This window comes from Stegostoma tigrinum, chromosome 18 (assembly GCF_030684315.1).
Source record: "Stegostoma tigrinum isolate sSteTig4 chromosome 18, sSteTig4.hap1, whole genome shotgun sequence".
In the NCBI taxonomy this organism is placed as follows: domain Eukaryota; kingdom Metazoa; phylum Chordata; class Chondrichthyes; order Orectolobiformes; family Stegostomatidae; genus Stegostoma; species Stegostoma tigrinum.
In genome coordinates this window covers 8,934,913-8,956,505 of record NC_081371.1, presented here as the reverse complement: position 1 = coordinate 8,956,505, position 21,593 = coordinate 8,934,913, and the positions used below count along the sequence as shown (strand labels likewise).

Genomic DNA, 21,593 nt, shown 5'->3' with positions numbered 1-21,593 from the left:
TCACCCCCTGAGGCCTCTTATGGTGAAAACCTCTGGCCTTCAGGAGGCTAATTATGGAGTTGAATCAACAGATTGTGGAGATTCTGACGATGCAGCGTTAAGCTGCACCACAGATGTATTGATAAAGTTTCAAAGCCAGAAGGTGGGGGTCCTTAAATTCTGTAAATAAGCTCCTGTCCAACAGCCAGTTGATGGATTTTTAATCATAGGAAATTAGATTTGCAGATTCTGTCGATGAATCAGCTACTGTGCTTGACAAAGAAAAGATAAAGCATTACTCTTCCATGTCACTTGGCGAATGGTAAGTGAATGCCTTGTCCAATATTAATGATTGTAAGTTCAGGTATATAAACCTGACAGGATCGTAATGTCTTGTGTGCATTTGTGTGTGGGGGCGTTTGGTGGTTGAGGCATTGTGCACAGCAGATCCCTGCCCTCGTTTCTGGCTCAGCGATACAGTGTTCCACAAGGGGAATCCAGTCAGAATTCTGTACGCTTGAGTGCGTATTATTTCAGCTGTCTCAAGTTAATAAAAAACATTTTCTGCAAAAGGAGTATTATTTTGCTTTGAATATTCAACACCATGATGGAGTTTAGGGTAGGGCATCCCTGCTAATATATCAATATTTATAGGGAGTCCACTGGGACTGGTTCTGATATTTGTAAGGAGGCCTGATATTTGCAAATGAAGTGGGGGAGTGAGGAATGGGGATAGGGTGGGGGGGTTGGTTATTGGCTGGGCTCTGGTTCACACTCCCAGGGCAGAGAAAGGAAGATGACAGAATCTTACATACTGAGATTGGAAAGGTTTGCACAGCTAACGATGTTGCTATGGGATTTCATTTGGAATTTCAAGGAAGGAATGCAGCTCTGAAGCAGAATTGGGAAGGGTAGTACCCAACTGCTTTTTGGTACGACCCCCAGAATGATGTAGTCATGTTGCAGGAGCTGCTGGTTCACGGTATCAAGCACACAGCGCGCACAATGTCCTGACCATGGTTGATCTCAATAGCTCAACTGATGAGAATACACAGTGCACACTGCCCAGTTTGGTCAGCGTGTTGACGAGGAGAGTGGAACACCAGCACACATAAGCAAATGTCAATGTTAACAGATTAACCATCCACTGATTGGCTACATTTGTGCTGGTGGCCAAGAATGGCCGTTTGTCAGCTCGCCAGAAGGAAAGGTGTCAGGTTAGGTCTTGCTGTGGAGGACTCAGATGAGCACAGCAATGGGGCAGTGTAAAAGAAAGCACCGAATGGGCAAGTACACTGAGATGTTGGCAGTTCTGGCCGGCCTGGCATTGTCAATGACCAAGGGGGAATAGGTTCCAGCTTGACGAAGCAGTTGGCGCAGGATGTGCCCTCCGTATAACCTCTATGCCATCTCCTGGTTAAGCGGCAGAGCCAAAGGCAAAGCTGCGACAGCCTGTGTAGTTCTTGTATCCTTTCCGCTCAGGGGTCAGCTACTTCTGGGACGATGTGGTAACATCCTCTGGTAAATGTAGGAAGTCACCAAAACCACCTCCAAAAACATCTGGAGCAATTCCAGGCACTTTGCATTAGAGGAAAGTCATAAAAATGTATCTTTGCTGCAATCAAGATGTCTGTTCTTTCAACAGTATTCCTTATTACCAAACAACACAAGCATTGTCTGGATCAGTGCTGTCTAGACTTGAGATCCTCACTGTTCCGAGGAAGGCTCACCGGACTCAAAACGTTAACTCTGACTTTTTTCTTCACAGATGCTGCCAGACCTGCTGAGCTTTTCCAGCAACTTCTGTTTAAGTTGTTGAGACCCTCACATCTTATCCGTCAGTTGCGCTGTGTGACGTTGGAACTTCTTCAGATCAATGGAGTGACTCCAGGGCCTTGAGTAGACTCCAGTTTCCGATATTGGGGTGCAACGTTGGTACTGTGGGTTAGCTTGCCAAGCTTGGCGAATCAGCCAACAACTCGAACTGCAACCCAAGTTGAAGATTTTCATTCAAAGGATGCTACATTGTTGAAGGTGCCAACCTTGCGAATAAATAGCTCAGAGGCTTCGTCTGCCCTTTCAAGCCAATGTAAAAGATCTATAGGGCAATTCACAGAAAAACAGGGGAGGTTTCTGGCTATCCTGGAGAATGTTTGTGCCTCAGTCAACAGGAATTACATAGATTATTCTCACTGTTGCTTGGAGGATGCTCCTCTGTACAATCTGGCTACCTTTCTTCCTTATGTTGCGCCCTCATGATTCTGAAACACAGCGTCATTTGAGGATGTGGAAGTGATTTATAAATCCCAAGTTTTTCTTTGATACACTTTGATTTGGCGGCTTGCAGAGTTGAAAAACGAAACAAGTTTTTACAACTTCAGGGGAATGAGGAATGAATGGAGCTGACTGACGCTGATCAGGCTCCAAGCTTATGAATAAAAGCAGCTTGTTCTCCAGACCCTGGGTGTGTCCAGGCCAGCTCAAGGACAGTACAGAATTTTCTTTCTACAACATAATCTTTTTCTCTAAAAAAAGACTTCATTTACAACTTATAATCAAATCCTGCCTTCTCTGACCCCACTTTGCTGCCTTTTGGTTTCACGAGATCAATTTTACTGAAAACGAACTTACTTGGAAATTTATTTTGAACCAGACATTCTGTCATGTTCTTGTTCTGACTTGGGTTTATTTAATTTGCCTGCAATCCACCATCTTGTTATGTGCATCACCTGCATCAATAGGTATATGGCACTTGAGGAATATTTGTTACTAAAACTGAGTGAGCCTGATTGTGACATTCCCTCATTTCCCGATGCTTAGGAGGTCAAAAAAAAGTTCAAGCTCCCTGATTTTGCCTATTTTCCTAGTTCCTCATTCATCTCTCCAAGCCCACATTGTTCACAAGGCCCACCTCATTCTCCCTTGACTCTATCCTCATCCAGGTTTCTGTTGATTACCCAACATCCTCGCTTGGTCACCATGGTAACGGACGCTGCAGACGGTTTTCATCCTTCAGGTGGTCTCACTGCTTTAAATCTGTTGCCAAATTTTCTCTCCTCAAAAAAAATAACTCTTGATCCTCCTGATGTTGCAACCTTTCTGTCCTCGCACTGGTTTCTCTTCCAGTTCTAGCACCATTACCTCCAGTCTCCTCGGCCCTTAGCTCTCAACTACGTGCTGCTTCGTGACTACACCACATGAGAACATCAAGATGTGTTAGTTTATGAGTGTCCTTCGATGACATCCGCCTCACCTCACCACGTCCTCTCTTGCTGCCTGCACTGTTGCTAAATTATCCGACTAATTATCCAATACCCAGTACTGGAAGAGCAGGCAATTCCCTGAACCCAGTTTTATCAGCAGAAGAGCTGTTGTCTTTGAGCCCAGCTACAAACTGCATAGCCTCACTACTGCAGGGGAATGAGATTAACATCATAACATGGCAATTATGTCAGTCACATGATGAAATGACAGAGCGTGTGAGAGAGTGAGAGAGTGTGAGAGAGAGGGAGAGAGAGAGAAGGAAACAGAAGTTCTAATCTACTATGAAGCTATTGTGTACAGATTCAGCTGTAAATTAAGATATTTTGCAGGAAGTTCCAAGGACTCCAGAAGCATTATTTTGAGACATTAAACAGGGTTAAGACTCCAAGCATACAACAAAATTGACTCCATCTCGCTCTATGGTAAATGCCTGAGATTGAGCTGGACTGTGGGCAACCTTGGTGTGATACTTGACCCTGAGACGAACTTCCAACCATTTTTCCATGCTACGATTAAGATCGCCTATTTCATCTCCACAACAATGCCCCTACTTCAGCTCATTCACTGCTTTCAATCTGATTACCTCTGGAAATGACTACTGCATTATTCTCTGGGTTGGTCTCCCATATTCTACCAGGGGTGATACAGATCTCTGCTACCTCTGCTCTCCTCTGTATACATTGCTGTGCACCTGCCACCTCAGTATGCTGACAGGCATTAATCATTAAGCAACAACTTGATTTTAAAATTCTCTTAATTGTTTTCCAATGGCATCATAGCCTTGGCCTCCTCCCTGTCTCTGTAACTTTCTCCATCCATAGAACCTTCCAAGCTATTTAACTACATAATCCAATTCTGGCCTCTTGAGCAATCCAATGTAAATTGCTCCACTACTGGTAACTGTTCCTTTAGTTGTCCAGGCCCATCACCACCTTCTTGCCTCCCTTTCTTCATTGAATATGTGCCTTGAAATGTCTGGCTTTAATAACCTTCTGCCATCTGCCCATGTGTCACTCTTTGAGTCAAATTTTGTTTCATGATGCTGCCCTAGTGGGCCTTGGGATGTCTTAGAATGTTAAATGTGCTATCTGAATACAGCCTGTTGTTGTTTTGTGCTGCACAAGTTGGCAGTGGAGATCATGCGTTCATTTGCAGCAGAGTCTGCTCCAGGCATGCTGTAGACCAAGTATGAGACCTGAGCCATTGTCACAATTGGGATTTATCAAAGCATAGAGCAACAGCCATGCAGCATGGAAATAGGCCCTTCGGCCCAACCAGTCCATGCCGACCATAATCCCAAGCCAAACTAGTCCCACCTGCCTGCACTTGGCCCAGATCTCTCCAGACGATTCTTATTCATGTACTTATCCAGATGTCTTTTAAATGTTATAGCTTTGGCCGCATCTACCACTTCCACTGGAATTTCATTACACACACGAACCACTCTCTGTGTAAAAAAAAATTTCCCCCTCGGCGATCAGTGAGTTCACTCACTGTGGTTGCTGGAGTGGGTGGGGTGAACGACGGCAAATCCGTCAATTCTTCCAACAAGTCAATTTGGAATGCAGCCAAGCAGTAAGAGAGGGCAAGGAAGAACCTATCTGTAGCCAAGGGTAGGGCTAAAGCTATTCTGTTCAGCCACACATCTCATTCGTAGCTCTCCTTTGGAACGAGTTCCAAGAGGCCAGAAGCACGCCCCACCTGAAAACCTGCAAATATTGAAGGGATCACTGTCTCATGGACCTGGGCAACTTTCCAGTTTCTTCTTGTATCGCCCGTTCTCTGTGTGCAAGCTTGCTGGCACCCCATGAGACTGTGGGAGGGCCCCCACACATGCAAAAGGATCTCTGCTAGCATTCGGAAACAGCTGCTTTCTCCCCCTGTGCCTACCCTAGGGACCTGGAGTCCCATTTGTGACCACCCCCATGATTACCTCTGCTGAGACTGTCCAACTCGACACAGATGAGAAGCAGAGTGGAAATGCTGTAAGGTATTCTAACCCCACAAATGCAATAGGGCCTTAAAAGCGGAAGGAACTGGAAAGAGGGGTGGAATTAAATCAAGGATATTGAGTCAGAGATAATAAGAAGAAGCAGTTGAGGAGGGGTTTTAAATTACAGGAGGGCCCTGGAGAGAACGAGGAGGGAATTCACCAGTTGAACTGGACAATACTCAGCAGCGTATGCAGCTCTTTGTTTTACAAAGGCTAACAACCTGACTTCATTTCCTCCTCAAATAATCTGTACACAACTAATGAATCCCCAGGCATCCCATCACTACCTAACTAGCGCTTAGATAATTCCGTGGTGTTGTTTTCGTGAAATCGCTTGAACGACAAATAAAACCATTTTCATTACGCTTCGTTCTGATAAGCAATTATGACACAACCACATCCTGTCCTGTATAACATTCCCAAAAAGCAGGGAGATCGGGCTCCATCATGTTTTAGAAACAACCGCAGAATAATGAGGTACACTGAGCTGCGGGTGATTTTAACGGCATTTTATCGGGTTCACTGATAGATCAGTAATTTGGGAGCACATCGATGTTCCTCCGCCATCCTCAGAAGGAGATCATGGAACTCCAGTGGCTCAGCCAAGCAGCAGGCAGTACCTTCAGGAAAGGAGATATGGGAATAAGGGGGCAGAGAAGCGTATATTTCAGGGCAGTGATTCCTTCAACATTTGGATTAGCTTCCTGTCAAATCAACTGTGATAAAATTTAATAATGTTTCCACTCCCTTTTGTGCAAAAGGAGCCTCAATCATCACCCAGAGTACAAAGGTATATGAGTGGACAGTTGAAACGTATGCCTGTGTTGCTCCCCAGATCCTGATGTTTAAAGGGGTAGTATAGCCGAAGCAGGGACTGGAGATGACCGTAAGTATTTTATAAGTGACACGTTCTGCTCAGAATCTGTCTCGCTGTGAAGCTGAACTGTGGCCAACAAAGGAGACCGATGAAAGCATACAGTCCAGTGGGGCGAGCTTTCGCTCAATGTTTTGCTTCATTGAGAATCTGGGAAGGCAACTGAAACAAAAATTCAACACTGGGTTGGACATAATGGCGTTTCCACCATTTGATTCACATTCCGTACACCTTTTCTTTTCTCTTTACTTATAAGGTACCTTGTAGCCCTCCACATTCGACTCATTGTCCAAAGGTGTGACTGCTTCCCAGGAAATCCTGAAATAGGTACCGAGCCTTGCGGTGTCGATTATTTTTGGAGGCATGCTGGGAGCTGGAAAATAATTCAATGAAACTCAGATCAGTGGCACATAAAGGGCAAGTCGTGTTTGAACAGGACAAGCAAATTCCACAGCAGGAGCACATTTTCCCAAGATATTTTCAATTAGATTTGCCCATTTGAATTGAAAGCTCTTTAACAGGCTGCTGTGCGCAACTTTGAAAGTGATGGATTGGCAACAGGAATACCTGAAAACTTTTATTATCTTAAGAAACATCAACATGTATGCTGTAAAGTTTAATCCACTGGAACAAATATAAATGACCAGGAGACACATGGACTGGCGATGTGGAGGGTGAAAATTGGACTAGTCAGAATTAGACTTCTAGAAAATTCACCTTGCGCCCATTAGCTGGGCATAACAATTACACTTGACATTCCAAAATGGTGGCTGCAATAGTGCATGCGTGCAGGTGCCATTTTGGTTCAGTCAGAACACAGAGTGAACATTAGCCAGTACATACAGGGCAAGTAGACCATGAACTTTATTTGTGTTTGTTTAAACTCATTCAATGGATGAGGGTGACGCTGGCCAGGCAGCATTTATTGCCCATCCCTAATTGCCCAGAGGACAGTTCAGAGTCAACCACATTGCTGTGGGTCTGGAGTCACATCTAGGCCAGACCTTTTAAGGACGGCAGTTTCCTTCCCTAAAGGACATGAGTGAACCAGGTGGGTTTTTCCTACAATCGACAATGGATCGTCACTTAGACGCTTAAATTCCAGGTATTTTTCACAACATTCAAATTCCACCATCTGCCATGGCGGGATTCGAACTCAGTGTGCGATATGGATTGAAGGCAGTGGTGTCATTTTGGAGCTCAGTGCCTCAGGGAGCGACCTCTCTCAGCCTCATACAGCCAATCAAACATTCAGCTACAGGAAGGATCCTCCATTGGCACTATTTCAAGGATGCCTACGGGTTTCTTGCTAAGTTTCTTTGTTCTCATTGTTATTACCAGACTAGCACTGCTCTGTAGTTTCTGTGTTGGTTTCAAGTTGCCACAAACTGCAAGAAGCGACAATGGCAGCTGAAGAATCTCGAACTAACTTCAAAGCTCGTCTATAAATGTGTTATTCCCAGACATGGGTGCACAAATAAACCTTCCTCCTGGAATAGAAAATGCAGTGCTTGATCCAAGCTGATATGATCCCTGGACACCTCAGATTCCAGATGTGTAATCTGTCTTGACAGACCATATTTTGTTTTATATCATATTTAACGAGGTGGTCTTTTTACCAAAATGGAAGCATACAATGTTGCAGTTTTGGTTTTAACAATAAAACGGAGGTTTATAATGCTGCTACTGAGCATCATTGGTGGAGTGAGTGGATATTTGTGGATGTAGTGGCAATCAAACGGACTACTTTGTCCTGGATGGTGTCAAGCTTTCCAAGTGTTGTTGGAGCTGTACGCACCCAGATAAATAGGGGAGTATTCCAACACATGTCTAACTAGTGCCCTGTAGATGATGGACAGGCTCTGGGGAGTAAGGAGAGGAGTTACTCGCGCAGTATTGCTAACCTCTCACCTCTCCTACAGCCACTGCATTTACGTGGTGAGTCCAGTTCAGTTCCTAGTCAACAGTAAACCCCAGGAAGTTGGTAGTGGGGTCTTCAGTAATACCAGTACTGGCATTGGAAGTTAAGGGGTGATACTTCTCTCCTGTTTGGGACGGCCATTGCCTGGCACAAATGTTACTGAACTAAACTTGGATAATGTCCAGGTCTTGCTGCACTAGGACATGGACTGCTTCAGTATCCGAGGAGTCATGCATGGTGCTGAACATTGTGCAATCAGCAGCAAACATTCCCACTTCTGGCCTAACGGTGGAGGGAAGGTCATTGATGAAGCGACTGAGGACGGTGGGGCCTAAGACACTACCCTGAGGTAGTTCTACAGAGTTGCCCTGGAGCTGAGATAACTGACCTCCAACAACCTCAACCAACTTCCTCGTGCTGGGTATGACTCCAACAAGTGAGCAACTTTCCCATGATTCCCATGCGACACGGAACTGAATCAAACTGGCCGAAGAATGAGATGCTGAGGACCACTGGAAGATGCTGAAGTAGATCATCCACTCCTCCTCCAGTGCCATTTCAGAGGGCAGATTGCTGTGGGCTCAGAGTCACATGTGGAGAGTTTTCCCACTGAAATTACCGGCTCTCTTTCTAGGAGGGCTCCTTGCCGCAATAGTCACTGTTCTCTTTAACCGACTGCAGTCTTAACACTGCGGCACTCTCACTGTGCGATCAGCTGGAATGATGAGCAGATCTCGAACACCCAACCTCCTGGCTCACAACTCAGAATACATTCATTTGACCAAGCTGATACAACAGGAGGGTAGATGATAAACTGCAGAAAACTAACTGCCACATCTTTACGAGAGGTGATGCTAAAATCTCACAACACTGAAGTGATACATACGTGCTTTCCTTGTTGTGATTGCAATTTGTTGACTTGAGGGGCCAACTCCTGCTTTGTTGTAGGCCCTGACTTCTACATAGTAACGTGTGTGGGGTTTAAGATCTCTGATCCTGGCCATCGTGTCAGTTCCAATTGTTCTTACTCGCTGAGCAGCTGCCTCAGTATCAATGTCCCTTCGGTACCTGATCTGTAAAAGAGAGTAGAAGCGTTCAGTTAACACATATAGTGTTGAAAGCTACTTCTACCGTGGTTCAGTAAACTCGAGCAGTAAATGACACAGCCTGAAAGCAACAGGGAGTAACTGGTTTTGAATTGAGTCTGTTAGCGGGGAAGACACTGCAAGTTATTGGGGATGAGGAGGAATTTGGGCGTTGCTGGGTCACAGCAATTGGCACCTACAACCCTGGGTTAAGGAAGGGGTAAAATCAGAGAGAAATGCCCCTGCTGATTCAGTGCAGTGACTCCTATTAGAAGGACACGAGGGGTGGAAGGGGGGAAATGATCTTCATTCGAGGATAGATGCAGATTGGGTGCTCCATTTGCTGTGGATCAAAGCACCAACAACATAGTGACACAGGCAAAAGGTACTGGAAAGTATCTGCTGTTCTTGCCTATTCCCACTGATTGGGTAAACGTGCTTCGGGAAACTAGAAGGGAGGAAGCCAACAACTCTGCCCCTGCACGTATCTTTGACGTACTATCCAAAATCAAACAGTCTTGAAACCTTTCCTCATGAAATGTGATTTACCCTCTGCACAGGGTACCAACAGGATCATTTCAGTTGTCCATTTTACAGTGTCCTTATTAACTGCCACTGATCTAGCTGTTAGGACAAGGTTAAAATGAACCATTAAGAGCACTGGAAACAGGAAGAGGATGTGGCCAAATGCACTCTTACCAAAACCTGCTCTGCCATTCCAAACGATCATGATTGATCCTGAGCTTCAACTCCACTTCTTCACGCACCCCTCATATCTCACGATTTCCTCAGAAACCAAACATGCATCTATCTCAGCCAGAAACATTTTCACTGATGGAGCAAACAAAAATTTCTGGGCCAGGAAGTAATTACAACCCTTTAAGAAAATAAATCTCTCATTGCTGACTGATGTGATTACCCGGAAACTCTCAGTATTCTGGGATCTCCAGCGCAGGGGAAACAACCTCTTGCTGTCTTTGCTGTCGAATCTCTTCAGAATCTCAATGAAACCCCACAGAATACAGATCCACTGTACTCAACCTCTTATATCACAAGGCAATGCTCTCATCTTAGGATCCAGGCCAGTACACATCACCTTCAGCGTAAATGTAGCCGACATTAAACATGGAATTCAAAGGTGCACGTGGTGTGGTTCTCCAGGCGTGGTCTCAGAGCCCTGTCCGATTGGAGCAAACTTTCTTTATTCTTGTACTCCAACGTTCTTGCAATAAAGAGCAACATCCCATTTACCTTCTCGTTAGCTTGGTGCACTTGCAAGCTAACTTTTCATGTCCCATGTATGAACACATCCCTGTCTCTCTGAATGTCAACATTTACAAGTTAGACACCTTTGAAAACAAAATCTGCTTTTCTTCTTTTATCGACAAGACTGTTTTCCTCACACTTTTCCATCTGGCATCTCAGTGCGCTCTCATGTAGTCTGCTTATGTCTCTTTGCAATCTCTTTTTGATCTTTCTCACTTTGTATTTTTAATCAGCTCAGATATCTTACTCTTAGCGTCTTTGATTAAGACACTAATACAGATTGTAAACAGGTGAGGTGCAAGCATCGATCCTTGTAACACTGCACTAATTACAGTTTGCTGACTTGAAAATACTGCATTCATTTTAACTCACTGCTTTCTCCCTGATAACTGATGCTTGATCCATGATCACATATCACCTGCAACTCCGTAAGCCCTTCTTTTGTTCACATTTTGTGTGGCACCTTATCAAATACCTTTTGGAATTTATCAACTCGTTCTCTTTTATCAACCTTACTCAATAAAAAAGCCTCTGATAAATTTGTTAAACATGATTTCATTATTGTAAAACTAAGTTGCCTTGTCAGATCACACTGTGATGTTCGAAGTATTTCAACAAGACTTCTGTTGACAGAAATTCAGTATTATCCCAATCACAGATGTTAAGATAACTGATATTTCTCTCTCCTTTACTTCTTGAATCATGATGCTACATTGGCAACCTTCCAATCTTGCGACCTTCTCGTAAAACTATTGAATTATAGAATCCCTACAGTGCACAAAGAGGCCATTCAGCCCATTGGGTCTACTCTAACTCCTGAAGAGCATCCTACCCATGAGATTACAGTTGCTCCTTTTCAAAAAGTGAAGCTTTGTATCTTTTAGAAATTATTAGGCTCAAATTAAAATGATGCAGACTATATGAGCATCTCTCCAAATGCATTAGCCATCTGATCAGTGCCTCCATGGAGTTCACAAAGCTCACGCCCCAAAGATTTTGAGACATAGCTGCTTGCGTGCTACCCATGCACCTTGCTTGCCACCTAAACAGTTGGCACATGGGGAAAGTATGAGATTGACGTGGCACATCACCTTGCAGCAACATGTCGCCTCCCTCAACTGAAGCCTGCTGACCATCAAGACAAACTGCCTGGCTGTAGTAACCGACAAGGCACGGCATAGAGAAAGGGAGCATGTAGGTAGGAGCGAAGTGAATGAGCACTAAGACAGCAAGCTAACAACCCTGAGATGCAGTTTGGTCCAATCCTTCAACTGGGTGCTTGACCTTGCACGCCAAGTGTCCTTGTAGCTGCCTTTTGACCCTAGGTGCTGGTGCAAATCTGTACTTCTGCAGCACCCTGCCAATGTACTAGAGAGCTGCCATGATGGTGGTGAAGGGTTGGTAAATGGTGGATTCCAATGCTCACTGATAAGCAGCAGCTTATTTGGCATGTTTCTTAAGATGGAAAGTTGAATATTAAAGAGTGGAGTTATGGCAGCAACAGCAATAATTCCACTCAGTTGGAACTCACCACTCTCAAGCAAGAATCATGCAATGCCACTTGTCGACAGCATGAAAGATGGAATGAGATTCTCCTGACATCGAGATGGTCCTTACTGGGCTACTTCTCTGATTCTGCCACAAATTTTGAAATACCCACATCACCCTGATGCCGATAACATTCCACCCATAATTTCAGCTTCACTTCTGAGTTTTGAGGGTGCTACTGGATTATCTGGTAATTTATTTATATATTCATTTAAATGAGGCTTTGAAAAGGTGAATAGTTCAGTGCCTTAGAAACGAGGTTAGACAGAGAAAAAAGTAGGCTGCAGCTTCGCAACAAGATACCTTACGATGGAGGGAGACAACACAGACAGAGCCAGAAACAGGTTACTTCAGAAAGATAGAATTATTCAGAAAGTCAGTCAATTTATTGATTTCTTTCAGACAAAAAGCAGTTCATTATATCAGCTGTAAGAGCAGAAGTGCAGTTTAGCAGTTTTCAAATAGTCTAGGTGGAAGAAAAAAGTCGATAAGAGAAATGCTTCATAACCAGAAGGGTTCCTTAAATTCAAGACAACAAAATGTGAGGCTGGATGAACACAGCAGGCCAAGCAGCATCTCAGGAGCTCAAAAGCTGACGTTTCAGGCCTAGACGCTTCATCAGAGAGGGGGATGGGGTGAGGGTTCTGGAATAAATAGGGAGAGAGGGGGAGGCGGACCGAAGATGGACAGAAAAGAAGATAGGTGGAGAGAGTATAGGTGGGGAGGTAGGGAGGGGATAGGTCAGTCCAGGGAAGACGGACAGGTCAAGGGAGTGGGATGAGGTTAGTAGGTAGATGGGGGTGCGGCTTGGGGTGGGAGGAAGGGATGGGTGAGAGGAAGAACAGGTTAGGGAGGCAGAGACAGGTTGGACTGGTTTTGGGATGCAGTGGGTGGAGGGGAAGAGCTGGGCTGGTTGTGTGGTGCAGTAGGCCCGAAACATCAGCATTTGTGCTCCTGAGATGCTGCTTGGCCTGCTGTGTTCATCCAGCCTCACATTTTGTTGTCTTGGATTCTCCAGCATCTGCAGTTCCCATTATCTCGGGTTCCTTAAATTCCTCTTCCATATCCTTGTAAAGAAAGAAGTGGGCCATGTGAACAAAGTGTGAAGCTGGATGAACACAGCAGGCCAAGCAGCATCTCAGGAGCACAAAAGCTGACGTTTCCGGCCTAGACCCTTCATCAAAGAGGGGGATGGGGAGTGGGTTCTGAAATAAATAGGGAGAGAGGGGGAGGCAAACCGAAGATGGAGAAAAAAGAGGATAGGTGGGGAGGTAGGGAGGGGATAGGTCAGTCCAGGGAGGACGGGCAGGTCAAGGAGGCGAGATGAGGTTAGTAGGTAGGAAATGGAGGGGATAGGTGAGAGAAAGAACAGGTTAGGGAGGCGTGGACAAGCTGGGCTGGTTTTGGGATGCAGTGGGGGAAGGGGATGGGCTGGGCTGGTTTTGGGATGCAGTGGAGGAGGGGGAGATTTTGAAGCTTGTGAAGTCCACATTGATACCATTGGGCTGCAGGGTTCCCAAGCGGAATATGAATTGCTGCTCCTGCAATCTTTGGGTGGCATCATTGTGGCACTGCAGGAGGCCCTTGATGGACATGTCATCTAAGGGATGGGAGGGGGAGTTAAAATGGTTCGCGACTGGGCGGTGCAGTTGTTTATTGCGAACCAAGCGTAGGTGTTCTGCAAAGCGGTCCCCAAGCCTCCGCTTGGTTTCCCCAATGTAGAGAAAGCCACACCGGGTACAGTGGATACAGTATACCACATTGGCAGATGTGCAGGTGAACCTCTGCTTAATATGGAAAGTCATCTTGGGGCCTGGGATAGGGGTGAGGGAGGAGAGGTGTGGGGACAAGTGTAGCACTTCCTGTGGTTGCAAGGGAAGGTGCCGGGTGTGGTGGGGTTGGTGGAGCAGACAAGGGAGTCATGGAGAGAGTGGTTTCTCTGGAAGGCAGACAAGGGTGGGGATGGAAAAATGTCTTGGGTGGTGGGGTCGTATTGTAGATGGCGGAAGTGTCGGAGGATGATGAGTTGTATCTGGAGTTTGGTGGGGTGGTATGTGAGGACGAGGAGGATCCTCTTGGGGCGATTGTTGCGGGGGCGGGGTGTGAGGGATGTGTTGCGGGAAATGCGGGAGATGCGGTCAAAGACGTTCTCGACCACTGCGGGGGGGAAGTTGCGGTCCTTGAAGAATGTAGACATCTGGGATGTGCGGGAGTGGAATGTCTCATCCCGGGAGCAGATGCAGCGGAGGCAAAGGAATTGGGAATAGGGAATGGAATTTTAGTAGGAGGATGGGTGGGAGGAGAAAACTCGTCCTCGTCCTGCATTGGAGAAACCAAGCGGAGGCTTGGGGACTGCTTTGCAGAACACCTCCGCTCGGTTCGCAATAAACAACTGTACCTCCCAGTCGCAAACCATTTTACCTCCCCCTCCCATCCCTTAGACGACATGTCCATCACGGGCCTCCTGCAGTGCCACAGTGATGCCACCCGAAGGTTGCAGGAACAGCAACTCATATTCCGCTTGGGAATGCGGCAGCCCAATGGTATCAATGTGGACTTCACAAGCTTCAAAATCTCCCCCTCCCCCACTGCATCCCAAAACCAGCCCAGCCTGTCCCCTCCCCCCCACTGCATCCCAAAACCAGCCCAGCTTGTCCACGCCTCCCTAACCTGTTCCGCCTCTCACCTATCCCCTCCTCCCACCTCAAGCCGCACCTTCATTTCCTACCTACTAACCTCATCCCGCCTCCTTGACCTGTCCGTCCTCTCTGGACTGACCTATCCCCTCCCTACCTCCCCACCTATACTCTCCTCTGCATCTATCTTCTTTTCTCTCCATCTTTGGTCCTCCTCCCTCTCTGTCCCTATTTATTTCAGAACTGTCTCCCCATCCCCCTCTCTGATGAAGGGTCTAGGCCCGAAACATCAGCTTTTGTGCTCCTGAGATGCTGCTTGGCCTGCTGTGTTCATCCAGCTCCACATTTTGTTATCTTGAACTCTCCAGCATCTGCAGTTCCCATTATCTCTGGCCATTTGAACAGCTTGTTTCAGGCTCTCAGGGAAGGGCATTACTTAAAGAAAAAACACTGAATTATTGCAGGAATTTGTTGAAAAGATGTCAATTGCAGTTGCGTTCGCTAAGCAAGGAACTTTAAAGTGGAAACAGGGTGACCCTTCCCCAGTTGTTGTTGACGGTAAAAGGATTTAATCTTTTTCACTGTTTCAGCACATGATTGTACAGTTCATGGTTTTTCCTTTTGTGAGTTAAACTTTGATGTTTTTTTGTGAAGGAGACACTGGCTGCCTTGTAAGAAAATATCCAGCGATTGATTGCTGCAAGAAACTGAGATTAAAAATAAAACTTTTGTATGATTGAGCCAAGGATCTTTGGCATCTGACTTGTCCAGTATTACTGTCACGTAGTGCACTTCAATTTCCTCACTGAGGGGTAGTCTTGATGGTGCAGTCACAGTTAGACAAGACAACAAAGAAGGTATTTGGTATGCACTTGCCTTTGTTGGTTAGCGCATTGAGTATAGGGGTTGGGAGGACATGCTGTGGCTGTACAGGACATTGGTTAAGCCACTTTTGGAATACCGCATTTGATTCTGGTCTCCCTGCTAAATGAAAGATGTTGTTAAACTTGAAAAGGTGCAGAGAAGATTTACAAGGATGTTGTCAGGGTTGGAAGATTTGAGCTAAAGAGGGAGGCTGAACAGACTGGGGTTATTTTCCTTGGAGCGTTGGGGGCTAAAGGGTGACCTTATAGAGGTTTATAAAATTATAGCTCGGGTAAAAAGCCAATGCCTGATTTTTCACAGTAGGGAGTCCAGAACTAGAGGGCATAAGTTTATGGTGAGAGGGGAAAGATTTAAAAGGAACCTAAGGGGCAACTTCTTCGCGCAGAGGGTAGTGTGAGTATGGAATGATCTGCCAGAGGAAGTGGTGGAGGCTGGACCAATTGCAACATTTAAAAGGCATCTGGATGGGTATATGAATAGGAAGGGTTCAGAGGATATGGGCCAAATGCTGGTTAAATGGGACTAGTTAGTTTGGCATATCTGGTTGACCTGGACAAGTTGTACTGAAGTATAACTCTATGGCTTTGGTGAGAAATAGATGGGTGCGGGTCAAGAATAGATCGATGAACATACTCATAGGATAAAATGTTGCATGATATCCTTATTTCTGTCATTTTGTTTTGGAAATATCAAGTTAAAACAACATGTACTTTATAGCTGGATACTCATTCCCTATCACAAAGGTACTTCTTTGGCTGTGCAATGTTTTTCACTGCCCAAGGCCATCTCAAATAAATCTTGTTTCCTTTCAATGCACACATAAATGATACAATGTGATGCCTATACACTGAGAATGCATTCACATACATCAAACATTTTGAGGTCTGTTGAGTGTTAAATTAACTTGAAGACATTTAGAACAGGTTTTTATCACATTTTTCATGGAAGGCACTCATATCACTGTTCCACCTTCCGGATAATTTTTCGTTGGCCCTCAATCCTCCGTACAATAGTTTTTCTTGAAAGCTTAGCTAAAAGGCCACAGCATCACCTCCTCCAATGCCCATCTCTCACTCTCAATCTCTATTTTGACATCTTATGTCCCAAGTTATGCAAAAAAAATTGCTGTTCTTTGAGGGGTGACAGACATTTTATGGGAGCTGCCCATTTTAAATTTATTTTCTTTTGAGATAAGCTTCAAAGCAGGAAGACAGGAAATGCCATTTTCCCTGTGGACTAGTGCTTCTGAGCTCTCAAGAAAGTGTTAGTCAGACAATGAAGAAATAGCTCAGTAAAATTAATTGTTTAAGGGGCCAAAGGATGAGGTTAGACACACTATTACTGAAGGATTAACTATTTTGCTAATTTGTGTTGTTTTTGTTGAATTTGTTTACATCATTTTTGACTTATCTATACTATACTCCACAGCAATTGGCACGTTGGTAGCATGTTTGTCTTCTGCTGTTCTAAATTCAGGAGATTGTTAAAGGCCATAAGTAATCTACAGCCAGAATAAAAGGATGTAATAGAAAAACACTTAGAAAGGCAAAGTCAACATGGCTTGATGAAGAGCACATCATACTGTACAAATTTATTAGAATTACTTGAAGAATTAACAAGAAGGTTAGATAAAGAGGGATCAGTGAATGTAGTGTATTTTGATTTCTAGAAGACATTTGACAAGGTGATACACGTTCAACCACTGAATGAGAGCCCATGGTGTTGGGTGTACTTTCTTAGCACGTATACAGGATTAGATAACTGATAAAAGACAGAGATTTGGGCAAAGGGGGTCATTTTCAGCATGCCATCCTGTAACTAGTGGAACGCCACTGGGATCACTACTGGCACACAATTACATTCTAATCAATATACAATAGCAACTTAGATGGAAGAAGTGAATGTGAGGGATAGGCGCAGTGAATGGGCAAAAACTTGGTAGATGGTCTGTAATATGGGAAAATGTGAGGTTATACACATTGGCAAGAGGAACACAGGAGCTGAATATTATTTAACTGGAGAAAGAGTGGGCAAACCTCCAGTACGGAAGGGTTTGGAAGTCCTTGTGTATAAATCACAAATTTAATTAAATAAATAAATAATTGTACATCAATAAATAAGTCAGCAGAAAATAGGGAAAACACATGGAATGTTGGCGTTTATTTAAAAGGAGTTTCGGAAGAGAAGTCTCACTAAAAATATGCAAGGCACGAGTTAGACCACGCTTGGAATAGTGTGAACAGTCTTGGTCCCCTTATCTATGTAATGATGTACTGGTATTGAAGGCAGCTCACTAGTTTGACTGCGGGTAAGGAAGGATTTTCTTCTGAGGAATCTTCTTGATTTGTTTGGGCTTGTACTCAGTGGAGTTTACAATATTGACAGGACACCTTATCGAAACATTCAAGATACTTAGGGGGGTTGACAAGGTAGATATGGAGAGGTTGGAACAGTCTAGGACCAGAGCACGCAATCTCACAGTAAGGAGTCACCCACTGAAGTCAGAAACGAGGAGGCATTTCTTCTCTCAGAGTGTAGTACATGTGTGGAACTCTTTACCACAGAGGATTGTTGATCCTGGGTCATCAAACATGTGCTTGGCTGAGATAGGCACATTTTTAATCAGTCGGAGAATGAAGGATATAGAAAGGAAGCAGGAAGGTAGAGCTGAGGATTATCAGATGAGATCAGATCTCAATGAATCGCGCATCAGTCTTGATGGACAGAATGGCCTATTTCTGTCCATACATCTGATGGTAGACAGCTAAAATGCAGGTCGTGCTTTTGTTCACTCAGAACTTAAATTGACATTCCTGAAGCTCATTTCCTATGGAAAACTGCAGACAAAGACTTCCTCCTAGAAATTGAAGACCTTAATCAACAGCATTACCTACTTCTCAGTGGAAAAGGTTTCAGTTTGTCTGCTGGCCTGGGTGCATCAGTCAGTGTGTGGACTTATCGTATATAAAGTATGTGCTCATGATTGAATATCTGTGCAAAATCCTTAATGAATGCAACTTGGCTGCATTCCCAATACAACACAAGGAATTAATTAAAGCTTGTCTCTGCAGCAACAGAACACTGCAGCGGCACAATCAAAATAATTTCACAATGATGGAAGTAACATGTGCCATGGATATCGATGTTTAGCCAACTTCATCAGGTATGCTTTGGGTTGACTTCAAACTGTTTGGAGACAACCAGAGAGGAAAATACTGTATTCTCACTGGTTAATGGACATTGTGAAGGGAAACCCTTGATCAGGGGAAATCAGTGGGGCAGCAGTCAAGTGGAATTTTATCGCCAGACAATCATACACCGTAGCAGACTGCCACTGTCAGAAACCAAATTTGCACATAGTGACCTCGGCACAACGTAATCCTGGCATCAAAGTTGTAACAGCAGCACACTGTTTATTCCGATGGCTGAGTTTAAGCAACTACCTCTCGCAATGAATAATAAGCTCAACTTTCTTTTTTTTTCAACAAGTGAACGTAGAATAGTACAGCACAGGAATGGGCCCTTCGTCCAATGATCTTGTACTGAACCTGAGGCCAAATTAAACAAAGATAACAAAAGTGTGGGGCTGGATGAACACAGCAGGCCAAGCAGCATCTTAGGAGCACAAACGCTGACGTTTCGGGCCTAGACCCTTCATCAGAGAGGGGATGGGGAGAGGATTCTGAAATAAATAGGGAGAGAGGGGGAGGCGGACTGAAGATGGATAGAGGAGGAGACAGGTGGAGAGGAGAGTAAAGGTGGGGAGGTAGGGAGGGGATAGGTCAGTCCAGGGAGGACGGACAGATCAAGGAGACGGGATGAGGTTAGTGGGTAGAAAATGGAGGTGCGGCTTGGGATGGGAGGAGGGGATAGGTGAGAAGAAGAACAGGCTAGGCAGGCGGGGAGGAGCTGGGCTGGTTTTGGGATGCGGTGGGGGAAGGGGAGATTTTGAAGCTGGTGAAGTCCGCATTGATACCATTGGGCTGCAGGGTTCCCAAGCGGAATATGAGTTGCTGTTCCTGCAACCTACGGGCACCAAATTAAATTAATCCTTTCTGCCTGCCTTTGGTCCATATCCCACATTCTTTGTACATTCATGTATTTGTCTAAAAATCCCTTAAATGCCCCAATTGTATCTGCCTCCACCACCACCCTTGGCAGTGCGTTCCAGGCTCCCAGCACTCTCTATGTAAAAAAACGCGCCCCTCATGTCTCCTTTGAACTTCCTCCCTTTCACCTTAAATGTATGCCTCCTAATATTAGACATTTCAACTCTGGGAAAAATGTTCTGACTGTCACCCCTATCTACGCATCTCATATTTTCTAGACTTCTCTCAAGTCTCCCCTCTGCCACTCCAGAGAAACCAACCCAAGATTTTCTAGCATCTCCTTGTAGCTGGTACCCTCTAATCCAGGCAGTGAATAGAGATGTAACTTTTAATACACTTTGATTAATTTTTGTGCAGCAGAAGTGATACTAGTAGGATTAAAGCGATGCTTTATGCCTATGTTTTTCTCCCCTAGCATACGTCTGCTCTGCCCCACTATGGGTTCCATTACATATTCCAGGCTGATTTGTAAAATTACTGCTTAACCTGAGACTGCAGTGGATGATCACAATGGCCTGTTCTTAATTTCAAAAGCTGATGAAAGGAGTTATATTGTCACAAAATAACTTCTTACAATTTAAGTATTATTTATCGCAGCATCCTTACTAGATTGTGATGATGTTGGACGGATTTTATGGTTTTCCTGTATGTACTTGGTGCAATACTTCCTGCAAACTACAACAAAGACTGAAACTTCTGTCTCACCACTTGCAGAGTCCTTCAGTAACTGTTATGGATTAGGGAAAACAAACAGACCCAGGGTTTTGGGGTCACGTTTGTTAATGCAAATCTGTCCTCGTGATGGTATCACAACCCCTTGGTTGGGTTTTCTCCTTTTAACTCATAGACAAAGGGCCACTTTTGGGATTTCATAGGAAGTTCGTGATTGGTCCTGTGAGAAGCCAGTCTCCCAAAGAGCACTAAAAATTCATTGATTTCATAAACTGAAAAGGCAAAATATGACTGAATCACTTACTCAAATTTATTTCAACTGACTTCCAAGCTAATCAGAAACACCAGCTCAGCAAAAGCCATCACATTTGATGCTGCTTTTCACACTGCAGTCATATATTTTTTAAAATAAATCATTTTCTTTCCCCTGTCCTTGCCTAAGGGAAACTTTTTAAATGTGCCTGCTCACTTCATAACTCTGTTCGTAAATGCTTCACAGGGCAAGATGCTTAGCTGTCAGGCACAGAAAGAGAGCCAGCTTGATTCCTGTTGTCAGCCGAGGAGGTGTTAGAGATCCCCCGGACTCACGGGAGGAAAATTTCAGAAAGAAAAGCTTGATTTCTCGTCCCTGGTCACTCTGCAGAGACTGGACTCTGGACGCCGGCTGCAAGTGTGTGCACCCATGTGGCTGTATAGGTAACAAATGAAAGGAAAGCGCTTATATGCATAAAGTACCTTTGAGCACTTCGGTATGACCCAAATTTCTGCCAGCCACAGAAGCGCTTGCTGTATAAAGAAAACAATCATCGCTTTAATGTGGGAAAGGCCAGCCACTTTGCGCGCAGCAACCTCCCATAAATAAGGTAATAATGGTCAGATAATTTGAACAGTGTTAACCGAGCAATAAATGTTGGCTAAACTACTGGGGAGTTCTTCCTTCTGCACCAAGGACAATACGGTGTGGTCTTTTTATGCCCAACTGAGAGGCAGAAAAGGTGACAGTTTAATGCGTGGTAATGAAAGGGTCCAGGCCCGAAACGTCAGCTTTTGTGCTCCTGAGACGCTGCTGGGCCTGCTGTGTTCATCCAGCCTCACATTTCATTATCTTGGATTCTCCAGCATCTGCAGTTCCCATTATCACAGTTTAATGCGTCATGTGCAAGACAGGACTGTAAACCTGGACTGAGTGTGCAAGTCTCTGAACTGGGAATTGAACCCATGGCCTTCTGTACCAGCGAAGCCACCGCTGATAAATGGTTTTGTGAAACCGCAGTGGCTCCAAAACTAACAATAAGACTTGGCTTGTGACCCCCTGCGGTCATCAAGCCATCGTTCACGCTTATACTTAAAGAGCAGCCAGT

At 44.8% G+C, this 21,593-nt stretch overlaps 1 protein-coding gene across 10 annotated transcripts in view; it reads right to left on the bottom strand.

Annotated features, from left to right (window-relative positions):
• The window catches only part of cntn1b (contactin 1b), a 721,932-nt gene that overhangs the window by 72,106 nt on the left and 628,233 nt on the right, over positions 1–21,593 (bottom strand). For all 10 annotated transcript variants that reach the window (XM_059652304.1, XM_059652305.1, XM_059652303.1 and 7 more), the window contains 2 exons: positions 8,918–9,104; positions 6,371–6,483 (listed from right to left, as the gene is read on the bottom strand). In XM_059652304.1, the coding sequence (XP_059508287.1) occupies positions 6,371–6,483; positions 8,918–9,104 (300 nt within the window). The remainder of the gene's footprint in view (positions 1–6,370; positions 6,484–8,917; positions 9,105–21,593) is intronic.